Source organism: Scylla paramamosain, chromosome 35 (genome assembly GCF_035594125.1).
Source record: "Scylla paramamosain isolate STU-SP2022 chromosome 35, ASM3559412v1, whole genome shotgun sequence".
NCBI classification, from domain to species: domain Eukaryota; kingdom Metazoa; phylum Arthropoda; class Malacostraca; order Decapoda; family Portunidae; genus Scylla; species Scylla paramamosain.
Window position 1 is genome coordinate 1,355,001 of NC_087185.1, and position 21,351 is coordinate 1,376,351.

Below are 21,351 nucleotides of genomic sequence, written 5' to 3' on the forward strand. Positions count from 1 at the left end.
TCTATGGTTCTAGTGACAGATTAACACGATTTTCACATTATTAACAGAGAGAAACACTCTTGAGAACCCGGCTAATCAAATATGTGACCTTTGAAAATAGTCTTGGTGATCCGAAAAAAGCAAGGCGTTTCTGAATATGGGCCTCTCTCTCTCTCTCTCTCTCTCTCTCTCTCTCTCTCGTCTCTCTCTCTCCTCTCTCTCTCTCTTCTCTCTCTCTCTCTCTCTCGCTCTCTCTCTCTCTCTCTCTCTCTCTCTCTCTCTCTCTATCTATCTATCTCTCTCTCTCTCTCTCTTCAATTGTAACGCTTTCCTCTCTCCCCAACAGAACCAGCCTACCCGCAGAGCAGTTTCAGCGCAACGACTTCTCGCTGTGGTCTGTGCTGAAGCAATGCATAGGCAAGGAGCTCTCCAAGATCACTATGCCCGTGGTCTTCAACGAGCCGCTTTCCTTCCTCCAGCGCATGGCGGAGTATATGGAGTATGCCTGGCTGCTGGACAAAGCCGACGCCCAGCAGGATCCCGTGGTCAGGATGCAGGTGTGTGGCTGTCTGTCTCTTGCCTCATGTTCTCTTGTTTTCATGCGTCTGGGAGCTAAAAAGAGATAAATTTGAGAACTCTGCTGAATATTGGTTAGTTTTCATCTTTTTTTTTTGTATTCAAGCCAACGCGCAGCAAAATCCATTGATCAGCGTGTATTTGCGTGGTTGTCTGTTTCTTGCCTGATGTTTTCTTCTGTCTTCATGCGTCTGGGAACTAAAAAGAGATAAATTTGAGAACTCTGCTGAATATTGGTTAGTTTTCATCTTTTTTTTGTATTCAAGCCGACGTGCAGCAAAATCCATTGGTCAGCGTGTATTTGCGTGGCTGTCTGTCTCTTGCCTGATGTTCTCTTGTTTTCATGCGTCTGGGAGCTAAAAGGAGATAAATTTGAGAACTCTGCTGAATATTGGTTAGTTTTTTAAATTTTCATTATTATTATTATTATTATTTATTCCAGCCGACGCACAAGATCCAGTGGTCAGCGTGTAGGTGCGTCAGTATTTTTTTTTTTCTTCTTCTTCTTCTTTTCACGTCTTTGGAATTCTGGTCTGTGGCAAAAGAGAGAGAATATGGGTTTGTGTTCTTCATCTTTTTTTTTTTTTTTTGTATTCAAGCCGACGCGCAACAAGATCCAGTGGTCAGGGTGTAGGTGTGTGGCTTTGTCCGTCTGTCTCTTTCCTGCTGTTTTCATGTGTTAGGGAGTCTGCAAAGAGAGGGAGACAAGTATAAGGATGCAGGTATTTGGTTTTCCTTATTTTCTTTCTTTTCCTTCTGTTTTCACGTGAGAGAGAGAGAGAGAGAGAGAGAGAGAGAGAGAGAGAGAGAGAGAGAGAGAGAGAGTATAAGGATGCAGATATATGGTTTTCTCTATTTTTTTTTTTCTGCTTTCACGTGTTAGAGAGTCTTCAAAGAGAGAAGAGCAAGGAAGCAAGTGTTGGTTTCTATCTCTCTTTCCTTTTGTTTTCCTGCGTTTGGGAGTCTGGTCTGGGGGAGAAGAGGGACCTCCTTCTTTTTCACGTCCGAGGGAGTCTGCAAAGAGAGCCAGAACAAGGAACTAGGTGTGTGGGTTTGTCTGTCTCTTGTCTTCTGTCTTCACGTGTTTGGGAGTCTGGTCTGGGGCAAAAGAGAGACTCCCTTCCTTTTCATGTCCTAGGGAGTCTGCAAAGAGAGCCAGAACAAGGAAGCAGGTGTGTGGGTTTGGCTGTCTCTTGCCTTGTCGTGTTTGGGAGTCTGGTCCGGTTTGGTCCGGCACAAGAGACAAGAACAAAGAAGCAGGTGTGCGGGTTTCCATCCTGCGCAAGACTAGATTACACTGGATTAATCCCCTTTATTCGTTCATTAATATTCACGTTATTCCTTTGATTTTAATAGTTTTGCATCATTTCTTAAGTCCTCCCTTTACTGTACTACTCATTTTCTTTAATTTGTAATAACAATACGATCATTTTTAATATTTGCGCTGCTCAGTAGTAGAATATAAAGTTTACTACTACTACTACTGCTACTACTACTACTACTACTACTACTACTACTGCTACTACTACTACTACTACTACTAAGGCAGCGTCACTCTTTTTCCTCCTCTCCTCTCCAGTACGTGACGGCCTTCGCGGTGAGTGGTCTGGCGTCGAACTGGGAGCGTGTTGGCAAGCCCTTCAACCCTCTGCTGGGCGAGACTTACGAGCTACAACGAGACAACTATAGGTGGGACACTCCTCTCTCTCTCTCTCTCTCTCTCTCTCTCTCTCTCTCTCTCTTGCCCGCCTGCCTGCCTTTATGTATTTCTTCTTCTTCTTCTTCTTCTTCTTCTTCTTCTTCTTCTTCTGTTGTCTTTTCACCTTTCCCATCCTCTTCCTCTTGTGTTTGTCTCCTTCCTCCTCCTCCTCCTCCTCCTGTCTGTCTTTCATTCTGTTCCTCGTCCTCGTCCTCCTCCTCCTCTCTGTCCTTCATTCTGCTCCCTCCTCTTCTTCCTCCTGTCTGTCCTTCATTATCTTCCTCCTCCTCCTCCTCCTCCTGCTCTTCTTGTCTGTCTCTCTCTTCTTCCTCCTCCTCCTCCTCCTGCATGTTTCCTCCATCTCTCTTCCTTGTTATCCCTCCATCTTCCATACCTCTCTCTCTCTCTCTCTCTCTCTCTCTCTCTCTCTCTCTCTCTCTCTCTCTCTCTCTCTCTCTCTCTCTCTCTCTCTCTCTCTCTCCACAAGTGCCCCACGCAGGGAACATCGAACACACACCTTTAAGTGGTCCTTCTGTTGCTGGCAGGACTCTCTCCTCTCCTCCTCCTCCTCCTCCTCCTCCTCCTCCCGGGACCTCCCACTTTTACCATCCTCCTGTCGATCTTTTCCACCACCACCACCTCCTCCTCCTCCTCCCTCTCCTCCTCCTCCTCCTCCTCCTCCTTCCTCCTCCTCCTCCTCCTCCTCCTCGTTGATTCCTTCTTCTATCTTCCCATATGTCTGCCTCTCCAGTCTCTCCAATATCTTTTGTTGCCTCCCTTAGCCTCTCCCTTCTTCAGGGTTGGGTGTATGAAGAGATCTTTCACTAAAATCATCTTTCTCTCCAATTTCACGTCTGTCTTGCTATTTATTTTCGTCCCTGCTGCCTTATCAGTATCTTTTGGTGGTGTCTTTCCAATACCTCTCCCTCCCTTCAGGATAATGTGTGAGGAGGTCTTTTAGTGATGTTCTATTGCTAAAAACATCTTATTTACCAGTTCCACATCTGTTTTACTCCTTACCTTCACCTGTGTAGCTTTATCTAACCTATATTATACTCTAACACCTTTTCTAATCCCAGTAACTTCTCCCACATTAGCATGTAACTAAGCCTTATATTGCTAAAAACATCTTATTCATCAATTCCACATTTGTTTTACTCCGTACCTTCACCTTTGTATCCTTACCTAACCTATATTGCACTCCTAACACCTTTTCTCACCCCTGCAACCTCGCCCTCCCTTAAAATAGTATGTAAGCAAGCCTTGTACTACTAAAAACACATTCACCAATTTCACATGCATTCTATTATATACATTCATCTTATCAATACCTTTTCTAGCCTACATCACTTCCCAACACCTCTCTTAACCCCAGTAATCTCTCCCTCCCTCAGGATAGTATATGTGAACAGATCTTGCAGTAAAATCTTTCTCATGAATTTAACACCTATTTTACTAGGTACCCTTTACTCTTACCAGTAGCCTCTCTAACCTATGTTGCACTTCTAATACTTCTGCCTCCCTAAGGATAGCATGTGAGCAGTCCTTTTCAAACCTGCAGTGCCTTGCCAACCCTTCAACTAATCCTTATTCCCTCTACCTCCTTCAGAATAGTGTGTGAGCAGGTCTCCCACCACCCGCCAGTGTCCGCCTTCTATGCAGACTCCGAGCACTGGAACTTCCATGGCTCCATCCACCCCAAGCTGAAGTTCTGGGGCAAGAGTGTGGAGATTCAGCCCAAGGGATGCCTCACTGTGGAGTTCCCCAAGTGAGAGGGAGAGGGACAGGGAGAGAGAGTGGGTGATTGACTTTAAAATTAGATCATTATTGTGCTGTAGAAAGAGAGAGAGGGAGAGAGAGAGAGAGAGAGAGAGAGAGAGAGAGAGAGAGAGAGATTGGCACATTCCTTTCACATTTTAATTCCATATCCAATCTTCATCCAGAAAAAGAAAAATAAAGAAAAAGAATGAAAAGAATGGATTTTATATTAATGAATCTTCAAAAAAGGGGAAAAAAGAGAGGAAAAGTTGGAATGAGGCAGACTTAAAAAAAAAAATGAAAGGGAAAAATATATTAAAACCTTCATTAGCGATCTGGATTTTAATAGCAGAATTCCAACTTTGCTAATTAAACCAGAGTAAAAAAATAATGATAGCCAAATTAATCATCTAATGAATTCTTGCAGTTTGTCTTTATATATATTTACTGATTCATTACCTTTGCTGTCTATTCCTTCATGTTTGGCAGGGGATAGAAATGAAGGTTTGTGTTGGTAATAATGATGATTGCTTTCCTTCTTCACCTTCTTCTTTCATTTCTCTTCTTTTCATTCAACTCTTCTCTCATTTCTATCTCATACTTTTATTTACTTTTTTTTCTCTTTCTTTCTTCCTTCCCTTGTCTTCTTGTCTTTTCCTTTACATTCATCTCTCTTCCCTTTCTCTCTTCCTTTCCTTATTTCCTTTCCTTTTGCTTCCTTTCTTACTTTCCTTGCCTTACTCTTTTTTCTAATTCATTTTTTTCTCTTTATTTCCTCTCCTTTTTTGCCTCCCTTCCTTGCATTTCCTGTCTGACTCATTTCTTTTCTCTCTTTTATCTTCTCTTTCTCATTCTCCCTCTTTATCTTCTTTCCCTGCTTTCTATGTCAACCTCCTTTCTTTTATATCATTTGTCTTCCTTCTCTCTTTTATTTTCTGTCTTTTTGCTTCCTTGTCTTTCTCCATTCCTTTCTCTCATGCATCTTCTCTCTCTCATCCTTCATCTCTTGTCTTTCACCCTCCTCATCATTCCTTCCTTCTGTCATCTCTTATTTATCACCCTTGTCTGTCCTCCCTCTGTCTCCTTCTGTCACCTCTCCTCACACATCCTCTCTCATCCTCCCTGTCTCTCCTCAACTATCCCTCTGCTTCCCTCTGTCACCTGTCCTTCTCTCTCATCCTCTGTCTCTTTAACTATCCCCCTACTTTCCTCTTGTCACCTGTCCTTCTCATTCATCCTCCTTATCTCTTCAACTATCCCTCTGCCACCTCACAGTCATGGGGAGGCCTACACTTGGAGCAACGTCAACTGCTGTGTGCATAACATCATCGTGGGCAAGCTGTGGATTGAGCAGTACGGGTCCATGGAAATCACTAACCATGCTACTGGTGGGTACAATGGTGCTTGTTACTCAGCCTCCTGCCTCTAGTAAAGTGTTGAGTGTTGCTGTTTCTGAAGTGTGTTATTTCTTGTTTCCTGTTCAAGTTTGCAAAGTTAGATTTAAAAAGAGGTGGGAAGGAATAGATCTCTAGTAAAGTATTAAGTGTTTGTTTTTCTGTATTGTATTTTCATGTTTCTTATTCAAGCTTGACAAGGTTAGATTTAAAAAAGAGATAGGAAGGAATAGGTTTCCAAATAGAGTGGAAGGTGAGTGGAATAGTCTTATTAATCATGTTGTTGGTGCTGAGTCATCAGGGAGCTTTAACAGATTAGATCAATTTATGGATGGGGATGATAAATGGAAATGGTTGGGGTGGTTCATACAGGGACTGCCACATGTAGACCTGATGGCTTCCTGCACCAACCTTTGTGTTCTTGTGTTACGTTATTTTCTTCTAAATGCTGAAATGAAAGAGCAGTTATTACTCATATATCATTGTCACTCCTGCTTTTATTACTGTCAGTTTTTACTCCTGATTTTATTCCTTTTCTTATTCTTTAACTTGTGTAGGTTGCCTGAATGTAATCTGACCTCTTCTTTGCCCTTCCCTCAGGTCACCGGTGTGTGCTGACCTTCAAGACAGCTGGTTGGTTCTCCAAGGACCTGCATCGCATCGAAGGCTTCATATTCGACAAGAAGTGAGTGGGGATGCCAGGCTTTCCTTCCACTGTGTCTCATCTTTAACTGTTTTTCTTTCTAGACCCTATTTACTCACTTTATAATTCGTAGACATCATTTTAGGTTAAAGTAAGGTATCTTTGTAGCTTCTTTCTTCATAAATCTGTCTCTGTCCTATCATAAACTTCATCTTCAACACTCTTCTCCCTGTGAATCTACGTCTTTTTCCTCTCCATCTCATTTATTCATTTTAACACTTCTTTATCATAAATTTAATCTATAGTAGGTATCAGTGTAGTTTCTCTCCTTGTAATCCTGTCTGTGTCCTTCCCTCCCAACTATAATTCTTCTCTCTGTCAATCTGTAGCTTTTCTGCACTTCTATATCATTAATAGACATTTGAAACTATAGAGTAAAGCATCAGTGTAGTTTCTCATCTTCTAGTCCTGCCTGTGTCTTTCTTTTCTCACCTGTAACTCTCATCTCTCCTGTGACTCTCTTTTTGCAGGAAAAAGAAGCAATCTTTCTTGTATGGCAAGTGGACAGAGTTTCTCCGAGCCACCGACATCTCGTCTTACGAAGATTATGTCAAAACCAATGCTCATAAGTTCAGGTGAGACGGAGAGAGAGAGAGAGAGAGAGAGAGAGAGAGAGAGAGAGAGAGAGAGAGAGAGAGAGAGAGAGAGAGAGAGAGAGAGAGAGAGAGAGAGAGAGAGATTTATGTTTGGGTGATAGATTTTATTTTCCAGTTTATTTATTTTTTTCTTGATTGTGTTTCTTATATTCACATACATACACAAAAAGAGACAAAATTCTGAGTTATTTATTACTTTTTAAGCCAAAAATGTTCACCATCACCTGTACATCACCTATCACTTTGTTTGCTTAACCTACAATCGTACACTTTCATCCTCCTTCAGTACATCATCTATATTTTCATTTTCCTAACTTACCTTTACTAAACAGACTCACTTTTGTTCTCAATCATTATATTTCCTTTGACTTTATTCCCCTAACTCATTCCTACCCACACTTTCATTCCCCCAGCAGCAGGAAGAGTGATAAAAAGTCAGAGGAGGCTCCAGCATCCACCAGCCCAGCCCATGCCCCCCACAAGGTGCTGAGGAAGCTTAACACCATCACTTCAAGCTTCAGGATGACCACGGAGGCTGAGGTACTGCTGGTGTTGTCTATGGTTAGGTTAGGTTAGTAGAAGGAGGAGGAGGAAGAATAGTAGTAGTTGTGTTGCTTTTCTTGTCATTCTTCATATTTTTATTCTCTTGTTCTTATTTCATTCCATTCACTCTTTCATTTCATCCTCAGTGCATGTTCTAAGTCTTGCCTTCTTCTGTTAATGCTTCAGTTTCATATTCCTATCTTCCTCATTCCTTATAATCTCTTCACCAATTAATGGTCTAACCCTTTATTCATCTCATTACCTCAGTTCCATATAAAATCCTTCTCACTTGTCATTCTCTCCCCTTTACATTTCCTGGCTCTCTCATTCATCTCTTACACTGTAACACTGATGGGCAACTGTTGGTCCTTCAGGCAGTGGTGGGACCTGATGGGGAGGATGGAGAGATGCACTCTTCAGATGAACCAGAGGAGGGGGAAGGCAGCTACCCTCGCACTGACTCCACCTACAGCATCGACATCCCCAACTCCTCAACACTGTGGGAGGTTGACCCGAGACCCAACAACTCATCACAGGTAACTGAACACAAGAGCTTGAGAAATTGAGGGAAGATGTAATAATTAAGCTGTGCTGGTCTAATAAGGGAAGGTGTAAGAATTAAGCTGTGCAGGTTTAATAAGAGAAGCTGCAAGAATTAACCTAACCTCTTCCTTGTGTTTCCCCACAGTACTACCACTTCACACTGTTTGCCATGTCCCTGAATGAGACGAGTGAAGACCTGCGCCGCGTCCTGGCCCCCACTGACTGCAGGTGACACACTCAGACATACAGTACACAGAGATAGACCGCCTGTAAAGGGTTCCTGGGTCCCTCTTGTGAGTGTTCATGACAGAAACCTTTATGAGAAGTTGATGTTTCCCTTGCTGTGTTGTATGTGAGTGTCAGCAGAGGCTTGGTTGGGTGGTAGGTGGTGATCTTAGTGTAACGGGAAGCATATGTTTCAACTTATTTAGGTGGAGTACTGGAAACCTTAAGGCAAGTTAAAATTTCCCGTTGTTGTGTTGTGTGTGAGTCTCTATCTTCACTGTGACAAGGAAACACTCCACCACACTCTCTAGTCTTGAGTCTGACAGTGGCTGTGTTGTGCAGGATACGGCCAGACATCCGCCACCTAGAGAACGGCGACATAGACAGTGCAGCCAGTGAGAAGAACAGGCTGGAGGAGAAGCAGCGAGATGCACGCAAGAGCCGGAAAAAGACCAAAGCTGATTGGAAGTCCAGGTGAGGTTTTGGATAATGTTTTGTTTTCATGTCATTGGTATCTTATCTTTGACATCTCTGTTGCATCTAAAACTGCTATTTGTCCATCCCTCAAGTCTTCTTTTTAACTATACACATCTAATACAGTTATTGTTGCAAGTATTATCACTACTATTCCTTATCAAATGTTATCTTGTCTGATCTTATCTTTGATATATTTCTATTGCATCCAATACTCTCTGTCCATCCTTCTGAGGTCTTCTTTATAACCTTACACCCCTGATGCAGTTATTATTACTAGGAGTAGGATGGGCCACAAGACTGAGACTGATGGTGTTAAGAGTGTGAATGATGCATGTATATAGTGCTTTGTCTGGGCCACACTGTATGGGATTGCTGGCTTGGAATATAGACAATGTGTGGTGCCTTGTCTGGGCCACACTGTATGGGACTTCTGGCTTGGGATATAGACAATGTGTGGTGCCTTGTCTGTGCAACACTGTATGGGATTGCTGGCTTGGAATATAGATAGAATAGACAGATCATTACTGTTTCTTCTCCTCAGGTGGTTTGAGCAGGGGACAAACCCATTCACCCGGCAGGAGGACTGGCTGTACAGCGGAGGGTACTGGGACCGGAACTTTGAGGAGATCGATATATTTTGATGGCAAGGCAGGGTACAACTCACGCTGCCCCTGACCACCCTTGGGTTTGCTGGAGGCTCTGTTAGGACCTCAGGAACATGAAGGAGGTAGCTGGTAAGTTGTGACATGATGGTCTGGTTGTTACTGCCAGAGGAAGGGCAGGATTGCTTTGACTGTCAGATCTTTGTCATGTCAAGTTGTAAATGTGCAGGAACTATTTGTTTTGAGAGACAGGAAGTGCTTTGGGTGTCAGGTTGTTGTCTGTATCAGGAGTTACATATGTACATGCAGTTTTGAGGCAGAGGAGGTGAGTGTGTGTGTTGAGGTGTGGGCATGAAGTGAAGTGAAGTGAAGTGAAGAGTGTGCAGTGTTTGTGGTGGCTGTGCTAGTCAGGGAGATGAGGTGAGGTGACCGGTGTTTGTGCTAGTCAAAGATGAAGAGATGAGTGTTCATTTGAACCAAAGATAGAGAAGAGTGTAGATGTTAATGACAGGTGAAGAGATGAGCTAGAAATGAATGATGTTCATGTTAACCAAAGATAGAGATGAGTGTACATATTACTAAGAGATGAAGAGATGAATGGTGTCTGTGTTAATCAAAGATGAAGAGATGAGTTTTCATGTCAGCCAGAGATAGATATGAGTGATTCATCAGCCAGAGAGATGGAACGAAGAAACAAATGAACAGTCTATCTCCAGATGCATCAAAACAACACACTTTTATGAAAACACAGCTCACGTAAGGAACAAGAATCGTATAGAGTCAGAAACATATTTTTGCTAAGGGTCAAATGAGTGCAGATGAAGCCAAATGAAACTGGAAGGAAGTTATGTGTTGACTGTATAGCATTCCACTGAAGCTTTGAGGGAGTGAGAGAGAGAGTGAGAGGAAGAAGTTTGAGTGTTTTGAAGCCCCTATGCCAGTCAGGTGAAGCAGGTATGAGTGTTTGGAGTCACTCTTAACTGTCTCGTGTTCCTTCCATTTATACAATGAAGGTTCACGTTTTGAATTATTATTATTACCGTTAAGTGATGTTGTTATTCTTTAAGAGTACAATTGACTATTACGTTATTTTAATAATGTACTGTTTTGTATTGTTCATGTTGCTTTTGACTTTTGTTTAAGTATAGATATGGATTGACTGAGAAAGAGAGTGAGTGAATGAGAGAGAGAGAGAGAGAGAGAGAGAGAGAGAGAGAGAGAGAGAGAGAGAGAGAGAGAGAGAGAGAGAGAATGTTTTTAATTGTTTACACATAACCAAAGATTTTGTTGATACCTAATATTTCTTTATCTCTTGTTATTCATATTCACATTATCTATTTTTTTACATAGCTTTTAACTCTTTCTTTATTTCACTCCAGAGGTTAAGTCAGAAATACTTGTTTTAATGAGAACTGTCCTTTTAAAATCTTAGTAAGTCTGGACGTTTTGTTTTTAAGTGTTTTTAAGAAGAATTCACTCCGTCAAGGGCAATAAGAGAGAGAGAGAGAGAGAGAGAGAGAGAGAGAGAGAGAGAGAGAGGATATGTGTTTGTATGTACGTGCATGTATGTGTGTGAGTGTGTGCATACAATATTCAACCAGACGTATCCCTAAAGCCCTACTTCCCTACTTCCCTAGTCCCTTGGTTCCCTGTGCTCCCTGCTCCCTGTCCCCTAGCTCCCCCACCAGCATGTAGGCATTACCAGGCCAATAGTCTCCACACACCACCTGCTTACTAACTGTTCCCATGTGTAGCAAGATAGAGAGGAAATATATATGTATACTAGTTCACATTTCAATTCATAGTCGTATACCTGAGTTTTAGAAAGCGTTTATTACAGAGGTTCAGTTTAAGATGTGTTTTATTTTACCACAGTTTTCAGTTACCAAACATACGTAATTTTACACAAGTAATTGAAACGAACTCATTTGAATACCCCCATTTATGTTTTGAATGTTTCACGTGACATTCCTTAGCTCTGGTATGCCTAAATTTTAACAACATGGAAAAGAAAAAACACCACACCACATTTTCAAACTCACAATAACACTAATAACAAAAATTACCTTGTTTGAATTTCAAGCATTTCATTTCATTTTGAGTGCTTCTTTTGACACCCGTTGGCTGTAGTGTTTGATTTGATATCCCTTAGCTCCACACTGTTTGATTTGACATCCCTTAGCTTTTGAGTGCTTCATTTGACACCTCTTAGCTGTAGTATTTGATTTGATATCCCTCAGCTCTACAGTGCTTGATTTGACATCCCTTAGCTTTTGGGTGCTTCATTTGACATCCCTTAGCTCCACAGTGTTTCATTTGGCATCCCTTAGCTCTATAGTATAACGGACAGCTCACAGAGAGGTAGGAGAGAGAGGTGAGCTGCCTCCGAGCCCAGCAGCCTTGTAGGAGCCCTCAAGAACATCACCAACACCTCTAGTTGCTCAGCCAGTAGGTCTGTGTCTGTCTGTGTGTCTCTCTGAATGTCCATACCGTGTTCTCTGTGCTTGTGATGGACCAATGTTTGCTGTTCGAGGCTTTCGTGTTACACTGGAGATGTTAAAAGTAGGTCAGCAGTGTCTATTTTGTGTAGAGTATGAGAGTGTATGCTCAAGTTCAGAAGTCATGTGGCTTTTTGCATTTACCTCCTCCGTGCTTCACATTCTCCCTTAGTCTTTAGTCGTCAAACATTCTGGCAGTCTGGTAATACCCAGTGATTGTTTCTGAGCTAACCCAGATTCAAGGGAAAGGGTGGAACACAGTAGAGGTGATTGGGAGAAGCTACATGACTTCTGGCTCTGACTGTACATGTATACCTTGTATCTATATGGGACTTGGGCCTTTCCTACCAGGGGGTTCTAGTGTAATGAGAGGCTAGGGACATGTATATATTGTACTCAGAAGTGTATTTTGTCCCACAGATCCAGTAGTAGGTCGTTCTGTGTTAAGAAATCGAGTACCACGTCTAATATTATTCAATGTTATGCTTATTTATTACACGAGAGGTAGTGAATATTACGTCACCGTTTCATTGGTTGTACTATATCGAAAGGTTATATTGTTGCATAGTTTACCGATGATCCTACGATAGAGTTTATTGCTACGTGTACTATACTCTCCCGTGTCGTTGTGTTAAGGCTTTGGTTGAGGAATGGGCTGAGCTTTCCTGGGTTTTCGGCAAAGTGACAGCCAGCGCTCGCCGTCTCTGTTCCCATGGCAGCTGATGGCAATTGTGAGGCGTGTGGCAAACCATCAGGCCTTCCATCCTTTGCTTGCCTCAGTTCAGGCAAGGTAACACTGCAGAGAGGCACGTTGGGAGTGTCTATTTAAACACTTAGATACTTGAATATTTCCTTTGTTTTCAGGCAAGGTAACACTGTGCGAAGAGATGTGTTAGGTGTAACATATGCTATCTATTTAAAGACTTAGATACTTGAATATTTCCTTTGTTTTTTAGATAAGGTACACTTTGCAAAGGTACGTGTGTGTGTATAGGGTGTGACTTTTGCCAGAGGTATTCAGCTTGCACACTTTAATACTTGAATATTTTTGTTTTCATGCAAAGAGAGATATCAGATGTAACATTTGGCAGGAGTGTTGATCATATTGGACACTTAGATAACTGAATATTTTGGTTTTTGTGCAAAGAGAGACGTTAGATTTAACGTTTGCCAGGAGTGTTGATCAGATTAGACACCTCAATACCTGAATATTTCTTTTTCTTTTGTTTTGATGCAAGGTAACAGTGTGCAAAGAGGGAAGGCAGATGTAACATTTGTCAGGAGTGTTGGAAAAGCTTGAAAAGTTAAACAGTACTCAAAAACTTCTCTTGTTTCAAACTTAACACTGTGCAAAGGTCATGGGTCAAATATGATGTGAATAAGAACAGGAGCATTAATTCACCTCCAGAATTTGAATAATACATGAACATCTCTTTGGATTTCATTGGGCAGAGAGTGAAGATGATTCTCTGGAATGTAGAGGTGTGTCTTAAGTTTACAACCATTAGTGGACTGAGAGAAACTAGTGCTTGTCTTGAGAGAGAGAGAGAGAGAGAGAGAGAGAGAGAGAGAGAGAGAGAGAGAGAGAGAGAGAGAGAGAGAGAGAGAGAGAGAGAGAGAGAGAGAGAGAAGTTAACTATTGTGGATAAATAATGGTGCCTGACATCAAACAAACCATATATTTTTACTTACACAACAAAACCAAACCAGAGAGAGAGAGGGAGAGAGAGAGAGAGAGAGAGAGAGAGAGAAGGCAGATTAACTATCAGTGGGTAATATGAAGGTGCCTGACATCAAACAAGCCATATATTTTTACTTACACGACAAGACCAAGTTACAATATCCTGTGCAGTGAAGAGTGGCAGCCACACTGCTTCTTCATAGGTTTATTTTCAGAACCCTTTTTTTTCTGAGTGGTGATGTTAAGAGTGAAGTGGTGATAGTGGTGATGTGATGTCTGTCATTAATTCTGCCATGTAAGGACAAGAAATATATTAAGACTGTCACTGATGCTCTTACTATTTATCTACATGCCAGGCCAGCGATCCCAAATGGGGAAGCCAAGGAAAAATATTGCTTGCTCTTCATAAAACATAATGGAAGCTGCATGAAATCATCAGGTTTACATGTGGCAGTCCTTGTATGAAACCTGCCTGCCTATTTCCACCTATCATCTTCATCCACAAATCTACCTAATACATATTTCTGCCTTATTTGAATTGTGCAGTGGACTTGTGTATATCTGCCAAAACCTTTATTTAGTTAAAAGGTACCATGTTATACAGATAATCATGGTTTTTAGCAGGAATATTGTGAAATTTCTGCACATTTCCAAACAGGAATACAATGTTTTAGCACCTGTTTAGTCCCATGAATGCCAAAAGACAGGAGTTTTACTGCACATAGATCAGTCAGTCAGAGAGCATCAATCAATGACAGTGTTACCATGTCTCCGTATCCTCACTTGCCTCAGCAACCCTCACACACTTGTTCAAACAGAGTACAGTATAACAATAATCATTTCCAAGAATCAAGACTTGCCTGAAATGCTTACAAAGTTGCCACATTGAATGACTTACTTTGCTTGGGTGTTACAATGAAAGAATTCCAACTGATTGAGCTGAAGTACACTCAGTCATCAGTGTCTATTCTTGTTCCACACTCAGTCATTGCCACTCAGACTCAGAAATAGACAGACACACCACAAAGGGAGTCACTGTATCCACATCTACTCCCTAATACACTTAGTTATCTGTGTCTCCCCTTCATTAAGAGAAATTTCCTCCACACTCAAGATTAATCATTGCCACTCAGACTTACAGACACACCACAAGGGGAGCAACTGTATCCTCACTCACTTCCCTTCAATAATATACTCAGTGATGTGTGTCTGTCCTTCCTTAATTTTTTATGTTTAATTCCTTCATACTCAAGGTTAACTGTTGCTACTCAGACTCAGAGACACCATAAGGGGAGTGACTATACCCTAATTTACTTCCATTCACAAATACATTCAGGTTATCCATTATTATGTCACCATCTGTACTGCGTTGTGTTTTATCTGGTAAAGTGCATTTATTTATCTTTATTTACTTCCCTTTACTAATATGTCATTCTCAGTTTATTCATTGCTCTGTTACCATCCACACTGTGTTGTTCATGACTAATGGATGGAGTAGAAATTGTATTAGTTCTCTTCCTGTCACTAATATATCATTCTCAGATTATCCTTCATTCTGTTACCATCTGTACTGTGTTAAATTTGATCTGATAAAGCATATTTCTAAGTCCACAACCAACAGATGAAGTGTATTTATGTATATCTTCATTCACTAATCATTATGAAAGCATTGTGTTGAACTTCATTATAATCAATGTGAAAAACAAGTATAATAAGGATGTGCCTGTTATAATACACCACTTATCTATCTGTATACCAGGCTGGCAATCCCACACGGGGCGGCCCAGACAAGACACCACATGCACACACTCACACACACACACACACACGCACACGCACACACATTACTCACACTCTCAGCCCTGTTGGCCCCTAGTGGAAAGGGACAGTCTTGTAGACCACCCTACTACACAATAAGCTTAAATTTATATGAAGAACAAGTATTGACTAATTTCTCAGGATAATGTAAAGGAGAATATGTTACAAAAACCAGCAATAATGATTTGTAATAGCTACGCACCTGCTGCCAAACTGAGATTAATGTAGCTAAGGTTATATTGTATCCATTCTTCCCTCACTTTGTCATCTGTTTATCTACTGTAAGGAAATTTATTTGTTATTTGGGAGAACCATGTATTTCTCTTGCTCAATATGGTAATGGATAAAATAATTCACCAATGTCTAAATTTCATGATTATTTATATACCAGGTCAACGTTTTCAGTCTGTGGTAATCTATCTAACAGCTCAAATTTGTTATGGTACAGTAATTAATATCTATACATCAGGGACAAACACTTCAGAATCTTACATCCAATACTTCAAGAGGCTCCAGTGAAATGTATCATGTTTTTCAAGAGTGTTTTCATGATTCCAATAGTAGTTGCTATATGTTTTCATGATTCCAATAGTAGATGCTAAATGGGAATCTCTGTCTATACATCAGGAACCACAAACACTTTAGAATCTTATCTCAAATACTTCAACAGGCTCCAGTGGAATCTATCATGGTCCTTAAGAGTATTTTCATTATTCCAGTAGTAGTTTAATGAATATTCTACATCATTAGTGGGAAACACACTCATGAGAACCTGACTAATGATCTCTGTGGCCTTTGAAAACTGTCCTGGTAAGAGGCTGAAGTGTTTGACAAAGGGATCCTGGCTTGGTGTATAGATATCTGTAATACTGACTCTAATATTGCTCAGAATAATCAGGCGTATAAGACGAACATGAATTTACCATTTCCTACACAGCATAGAAGCACAGTATTTGTACCCATGTCAAGTATCCAGTGTTTTCTGCCATGCCATGCTTCCCACGTCAGTGTTTCTTGGGCTACACATGGAACCTTTCTTAACCACCTCACTGTTTGATCATCTGTGCCTAACATTGAAGGTTCAGTAAATTAGTTTGCATGGAGACACAGAAAAGAAGAAAAGGGATTATTTTTGTCATTTCTATACTACATAACATCTTTTCTTAATATTGAGGGCTCTGTAAGAAAGATGGGGGCACCAAAAAAAAGAAGAAAATGGGTTTTTGTCTTTTTTATATTACAGAACTATTTAAGAGGCTGTAGCTTAAAAGGTTGTACTAAGTGATTATTGGGAAAAGTTTGAATGGGTTACTTACTTGTTGGAGAGATAATAAGAAAAAGCAAACTAATTAAAAGAAAAGTCATGTGAATAATTTCAAGGATTTCAATTAATGCTTGATTTGAACTACCTCACTCCCATTACAAAGAAAAAAAAACTCATGAATTTTTAGGAACATAATAAAATGAGGGAAGCCGCAGGAAGCCATCAGGCCTACGTGTGGCAGTCCCCTGTATGAGACATGCCTGACCACTTCCACCTATCATTCTCATCCATAAATTTGTCTAATCTTTTAAAACTCCCTAATGACTCAGCATTAACAACCTGATTACTGAGTCTATTCCATTCATCTCCCACTCTGAGAACCAATTCCTTCCTATTGCTTTTTTAAATCAAACATTTTTCTGGTGAGTGTGGCCACCTTGAGTCCCGAGTGGGTGTCCTCCTCCGCTGACCTGCACTGACATCAATGAAACACATCAAGTTTTGTGAAAGTAATAAGTAAGATACAAGATCACCATAATAATAATAATAATGTACTACTATTCTCTCATATTTATAACATAGAAGGTATAAACTATATTATGAACATATTCTCTTATATTTTATAACAATTCAGTCTCACTACCGTATTATAGCGATGGGTATACATACATACGTACATACACATATGAGCGAGTGTGTGTATATGTGTATGGCTTCTTGCGTTCATACTTATACAGGACAATACATAGTTAAGCAATACCACTTACTGGTTCTGGCTTGAAATACTTTTAGTCTAGAAGTTCATGCTCTTATAAACACAGTGACTTGCTTTGTATTGTGTATTTGAGTCATATTGCATCCTGTCTCTTTACCTCCTTGGCTTCCTCACTTTCTAGCCTTCCCCATCTCTTACTTGTCCTATAGAGCCCATTAGCAGGAAGACATGCTTTAATATTGTGTATTTGATTGATATTGTCTGCTGTCTTTTCACCTCACTGGCTTCCTCACTTTGTACTCGGAATTCATTGTAACTTACTTGTCCTAGAAACCCATTAGTAGGAAGTGATTGATATTGCCTCTTGTCTCCTGTCTCTTCACCTTTCTTTTTCTCATTTTCTACCCTTCACCTTCTCTTACTTTCCCTCATGCCCTGATGGACTTCTATACCCAATCCCCAATGCCTTTCCAAACCTCAAAACTACCCTCTTTTTTTATCACTCTTCTTATATTAGTATTTCCAAAGTTTTCACCTTGCCTCATGGCCAAATTTCTTTCTATGCTTCAGAATCCCACCTTTCCTATTTTACTGCTCTTCTCATATTAAGATATCCAATATTTTTTCATCTAATCTCATGGTTCTGATTTTTAATATTCAGTTTCTTCCCATACAGGACTTTTAATCTTCCACAAACCCCAAACATGTCTCTGTTTAATATCTAAATTTAATATCTTCCTGTCCTTAGTGCTGTCTCTCTTCTTACACTTGTCACTCTCACTCTAGATGTTGCCAAACTTGGTTAATTTTTGGTTCATTAGTTATTACAGTACCAGTTATTATATGGATGAAATTATTAAAAGCAGCATTTGAATTATGATCTTTTAACTCTTGAATTGCCCGGTCTTTTATATGTATGACATTTTGAGTGCCAGATTAATACAGAAATAATAACTAATTCATTTTTTTTTTTTTACAGAATCAGTAAATAATAATGATTTTGTGTGTGTGACATTTTGAGTGCCAGATTAATACAGAAATAATAAGGGCTGATTTTTTTAACCAAATACAGAACTAATACTGATTCAAGTTATTTTGTGAAGTTACAGTACCACTTATTAATCAAAACTGGAAATCCATGTGATGAATACTCGTATATACATGGGCCAGGATGGGACTGTTTGCAAGGTATATATAACAGGTTACTGTGCACTTGCATTAACTTGGCAAATAGCTCTTCTTGAACCCTTCCTTAACCTGTCCCTTTTCATGACACCCATAGCAGATAAATATTATTGCTTGCCTATATTCCCTATCCTTCAATTCTGGATCAATTTTTTGGCCTTTTCCATAGGGATTGGCATCTCAGTGGTCCCTTTTTTTTTCTCCATTTTGCTGCCCAGGCCAGTGCTCCTCTTACGTAAAACAGTTCTTAAGATAGATTGCACTGGGGTGAATATCAATTGCCTCTTTTCTTAAGCTAGTATTTTTACTGGCTATGATAATTATCCCTCCTTTCTCCACATTCCCTGAGTGAGATATAAGAACGGAGAAGAAAAGTTAAAGATGAATGAAGACTGCTGAGTTTAATAAGGTCTGAAATTAATGTTCTCAGTATTTTGTCCCATTAACTGTTGTCTTGTTTCATAATCTTCCTCCTCCTTCCTCCACATCCTCTGAGTGAAATATAGAATGGAAAAGAAGAAAGTTAAGGGTGTATTAAGGTAGCTATTGCATTGTTATGATCTGAATCATCCTAGTAACTTGTCCCACTAAGTCATCTTGTGTAGGAGTCAGCTGCTACCCCATGGAGCCCCATCATAATATTCCTCCCTCTTAGGTGCAAGGAGGAGTTGTCTGCCAAGTTAATGTGAATACTCTTTACCACATAAAATTGCCTTATACTTAAACATATCATTGTCTTACTGTAGATAGGTACACACGTCCCTCACACACTTTGCTGCTAATAGTCAGGACTCGGTGGATGTGTGGAGTGTGTGGGATAAGGGGAAAGGCTTCATTCTCGTGGGTGTTGGTGTGGGAAGAGAATTTGTGTCATGGAAGATAATGATGAGGATAAATGTTGCACTGAAGAAGGAAAAGGTTAAGTCTTAATGGTTGTTGGATCAATAAGGAGATTTCTTTGTTAAGCAAAAATGTGATGGGGAAAGTAAAGGGTTTGATCTTTATAGATATTGGATTGATAATAGAATTTGCATTATGAAAGAACATAAAAGGTTTGATTCTTGTGTTCAATGGACTGAAAAGAGGATTTTTTTGTGGTAGAAGAATGTAATGAAGGAAACAAGGGATTTAATCTTCAAGAACATTAAATTAAAGAGAGAACTTGCTACAAAAAATCATAATTTGTGAAAGAGAGGAATAGGAGACAAAAGTTTGATTCTTGCATTTATTGGAATGAGAAAGAGAATTTTTGTAGTGGAAAAATGTGATAGAGAAAGTAAACGGTTTAATCTTCAAGGACATTATATTAAAGAGAGAATTTCTGTTACAAGAGAACATAATGTGTCTGTGATAGCGAGGATGAGAGAGAGAGAAAGGTTTGATTCTTGCGTTTATTGAAGGAAGTAAAGGGTTTAATCTTCAAGGATATTAGATTAATGAGATAATTTCTGTCCTGTGATAGAGAAGCAGAGGAGAGTCTTAAGTATGGCTGATTGATGGTAAAGTCATCACTGCAAGTTAGTAAGACAGTGAAAATTAAGTTTATTTCTTTATGCAGTGAACAACGAAGCATGAAATTTGAATACTTTGAGGATCTGAGGAAAACTGCCTAATTATTTCGTTTTACAAAATGATCGAATTCCATTATTTTCATTATTTTTATTTATTTATTTATTCTTTTAATCAGTCCGTATTTTTTCACATGTTCATTCAAGTCACGCCGAGCTTGATAAACCAAATAACTCATTAGTAGAAGCTGGAAGGTGCAGTAGTAGTGAACACAGTCACCAGCCGTCACCAGTTTGTAGGTCACCACGCTGCCCTCACCAGCCACCGCCGCGTGAAGAGCAAACACCTCACGAAACCATCAACCCCAAGCCAACCTGTCATTATAGGCTCAACAATGGCCCGTATCCTGAAGCGCTTCGCACTCTCGGTCACCACGACTATTTTCAAAGGCCAGAGGTGATTAGCCGGGTTCTCAATGTAGAAATTTTGTTATTCTGTCACTAGAGCCATAAAAAACACCCTTAAAAACCCGTGCACCTTCAACTAAAGCCTTTGGAAAGTATTAGAGGTGCTGCTAGGAAACGTTTCAGAATACGGACCATTAATATCACGTCCTCACAGCTGCTCATGTATGTGGCGCTCATGATAATCTCGCACTGCATCCCCGTAGTCATCTGTAACCATAGTCATCAGTGTTAACACCCCTTATGTTCCGTATCTTGCGTTCCTCGACTTCACAGCGAGACCAACCGACACCGCCCGCCGCTCCCACTATAACTATATAACCCACACTCCCTCTTGTTTAAGGTCGCTGGAAATACTTACACTCGTCCTCCATACATACACACGCATACAGGGGCCAAGACATCCCCCCCCCCCAGTCACTTACCATCTCCATACTACAAGAACACATCCAGTAAGCTCATAAATAACCTAATTCAAGCAAGCATTCGAGTCTTCTTCGACCACATAAACTACTCGCAAGAACTGCATTCTTAAACGTTACGGCGTCTTATCTTCTAACAAGTTCTAGTGGAAGTTACTGGGATTTTCAAGGGTGTTTTCGTGATTCTAGTGATCGTTTCTTAAGGATTCTGCGTCGTCAGCATGTTCACGTGGAAGTTACTGGAGTTTTCAACGGCATTTTGTGACTTTTGTGATCAGGTAAAAAAAAAAAAAAAAAAAATCAACAGGCTTTAATGGATATTACTACGGTTTTCAAGGGTTTCTCATGATTACAGTGATAGTTTGACAATAATTCTACATCATAAAAGAAAAAAACACTTATGGGAACCAGGCTAATCATCTTTGTGAGACTTCGTAACGTTTCAGCTGAGTTTTAGAGATGCTTCCTTGACACACCCACACTTGACCTGACCAAACCAGAACCAGCTGACGCATTCCTAGATCACCTCCAGAATGCCTTCACACCATCCAGGGCACCACGCCCCTTACAAACTATTCAGGCCATTCCAGATCGAGATGTGTGTATACTTGCATGAGTGTTCGAACCGCCGACATACATACAAATATACATATATGCCGATGTTATTCAATGTAGAGGATAATTATACCATCTTTCTGTC

The 21,351-nt window shown here is 40.3% G+C and overlaps 1 protein-coding gene across 8 annotated transcripts in view; it reads left to right on the forward strand.

Moving 5' to 3' along the window:
• The window catches only part of LOC135090520 (oxysterol-binding protein-related protein 1-like), an 83,115-nt gene extending 61,764 nt beyond the window's left edge, over nucleotides 1-21,351 (forward strand). For 7 of the 8 annotated variants that reach the window (XM_063987327.1, XM_063987328.1, XM_063987330.1 and 4 more), the window contains 11 exons: nucleotides 326-536; nucleotides 2,135-2,244; nucleotides 3,864-4,022; nucleotides 5,288-5,400; nucleotides 6,007-6,091; nucleotides 6,580-6,684; nucleotides 7,119-7,245; nucleotides 7,623-7,784; nucleotides 7,937-8,019; nucleotides 8,359-8,490; nucleotides 9,035-21,351. In XM_063987327.1, coding sequence (XP_063843397.1) covers nucleotides 326-536; nucleotides 2,135-2,244; nucleotides 3,864-4,022; nucleotides 5,288-5,400; nucleotides 6,007-6,091; nucleotides 6,580-6,684; nucleotides 7,119-7,245; nucleotides 7,623-7,784; nucleotides 7,937-8,019; nucleotides 8,359-8,490; nucleotides 9,035-9,134 — 1,387 coding nt within the window. In that variant the 3' untranslated portion in view covers nucleotides 9,135-21,351. The remainder of the gene's footprint in view (nucleotides 1-325; nucleotides 537-2,134; nucleotides 2,245-3,863; nucleotides 4,023-5,287; nucleotides 5,401-6,006; nucleotides 6,092-6,579; nucleotides 6,685-7,118; nucleotides 7,246-7,622; nucleotides 7,785-7,936; nucleotides 8,020-8,358; nucleotides 8,491-9,034) is intronic. The other variant, XM_063987333.1, reaches the window with a different exon arrangement.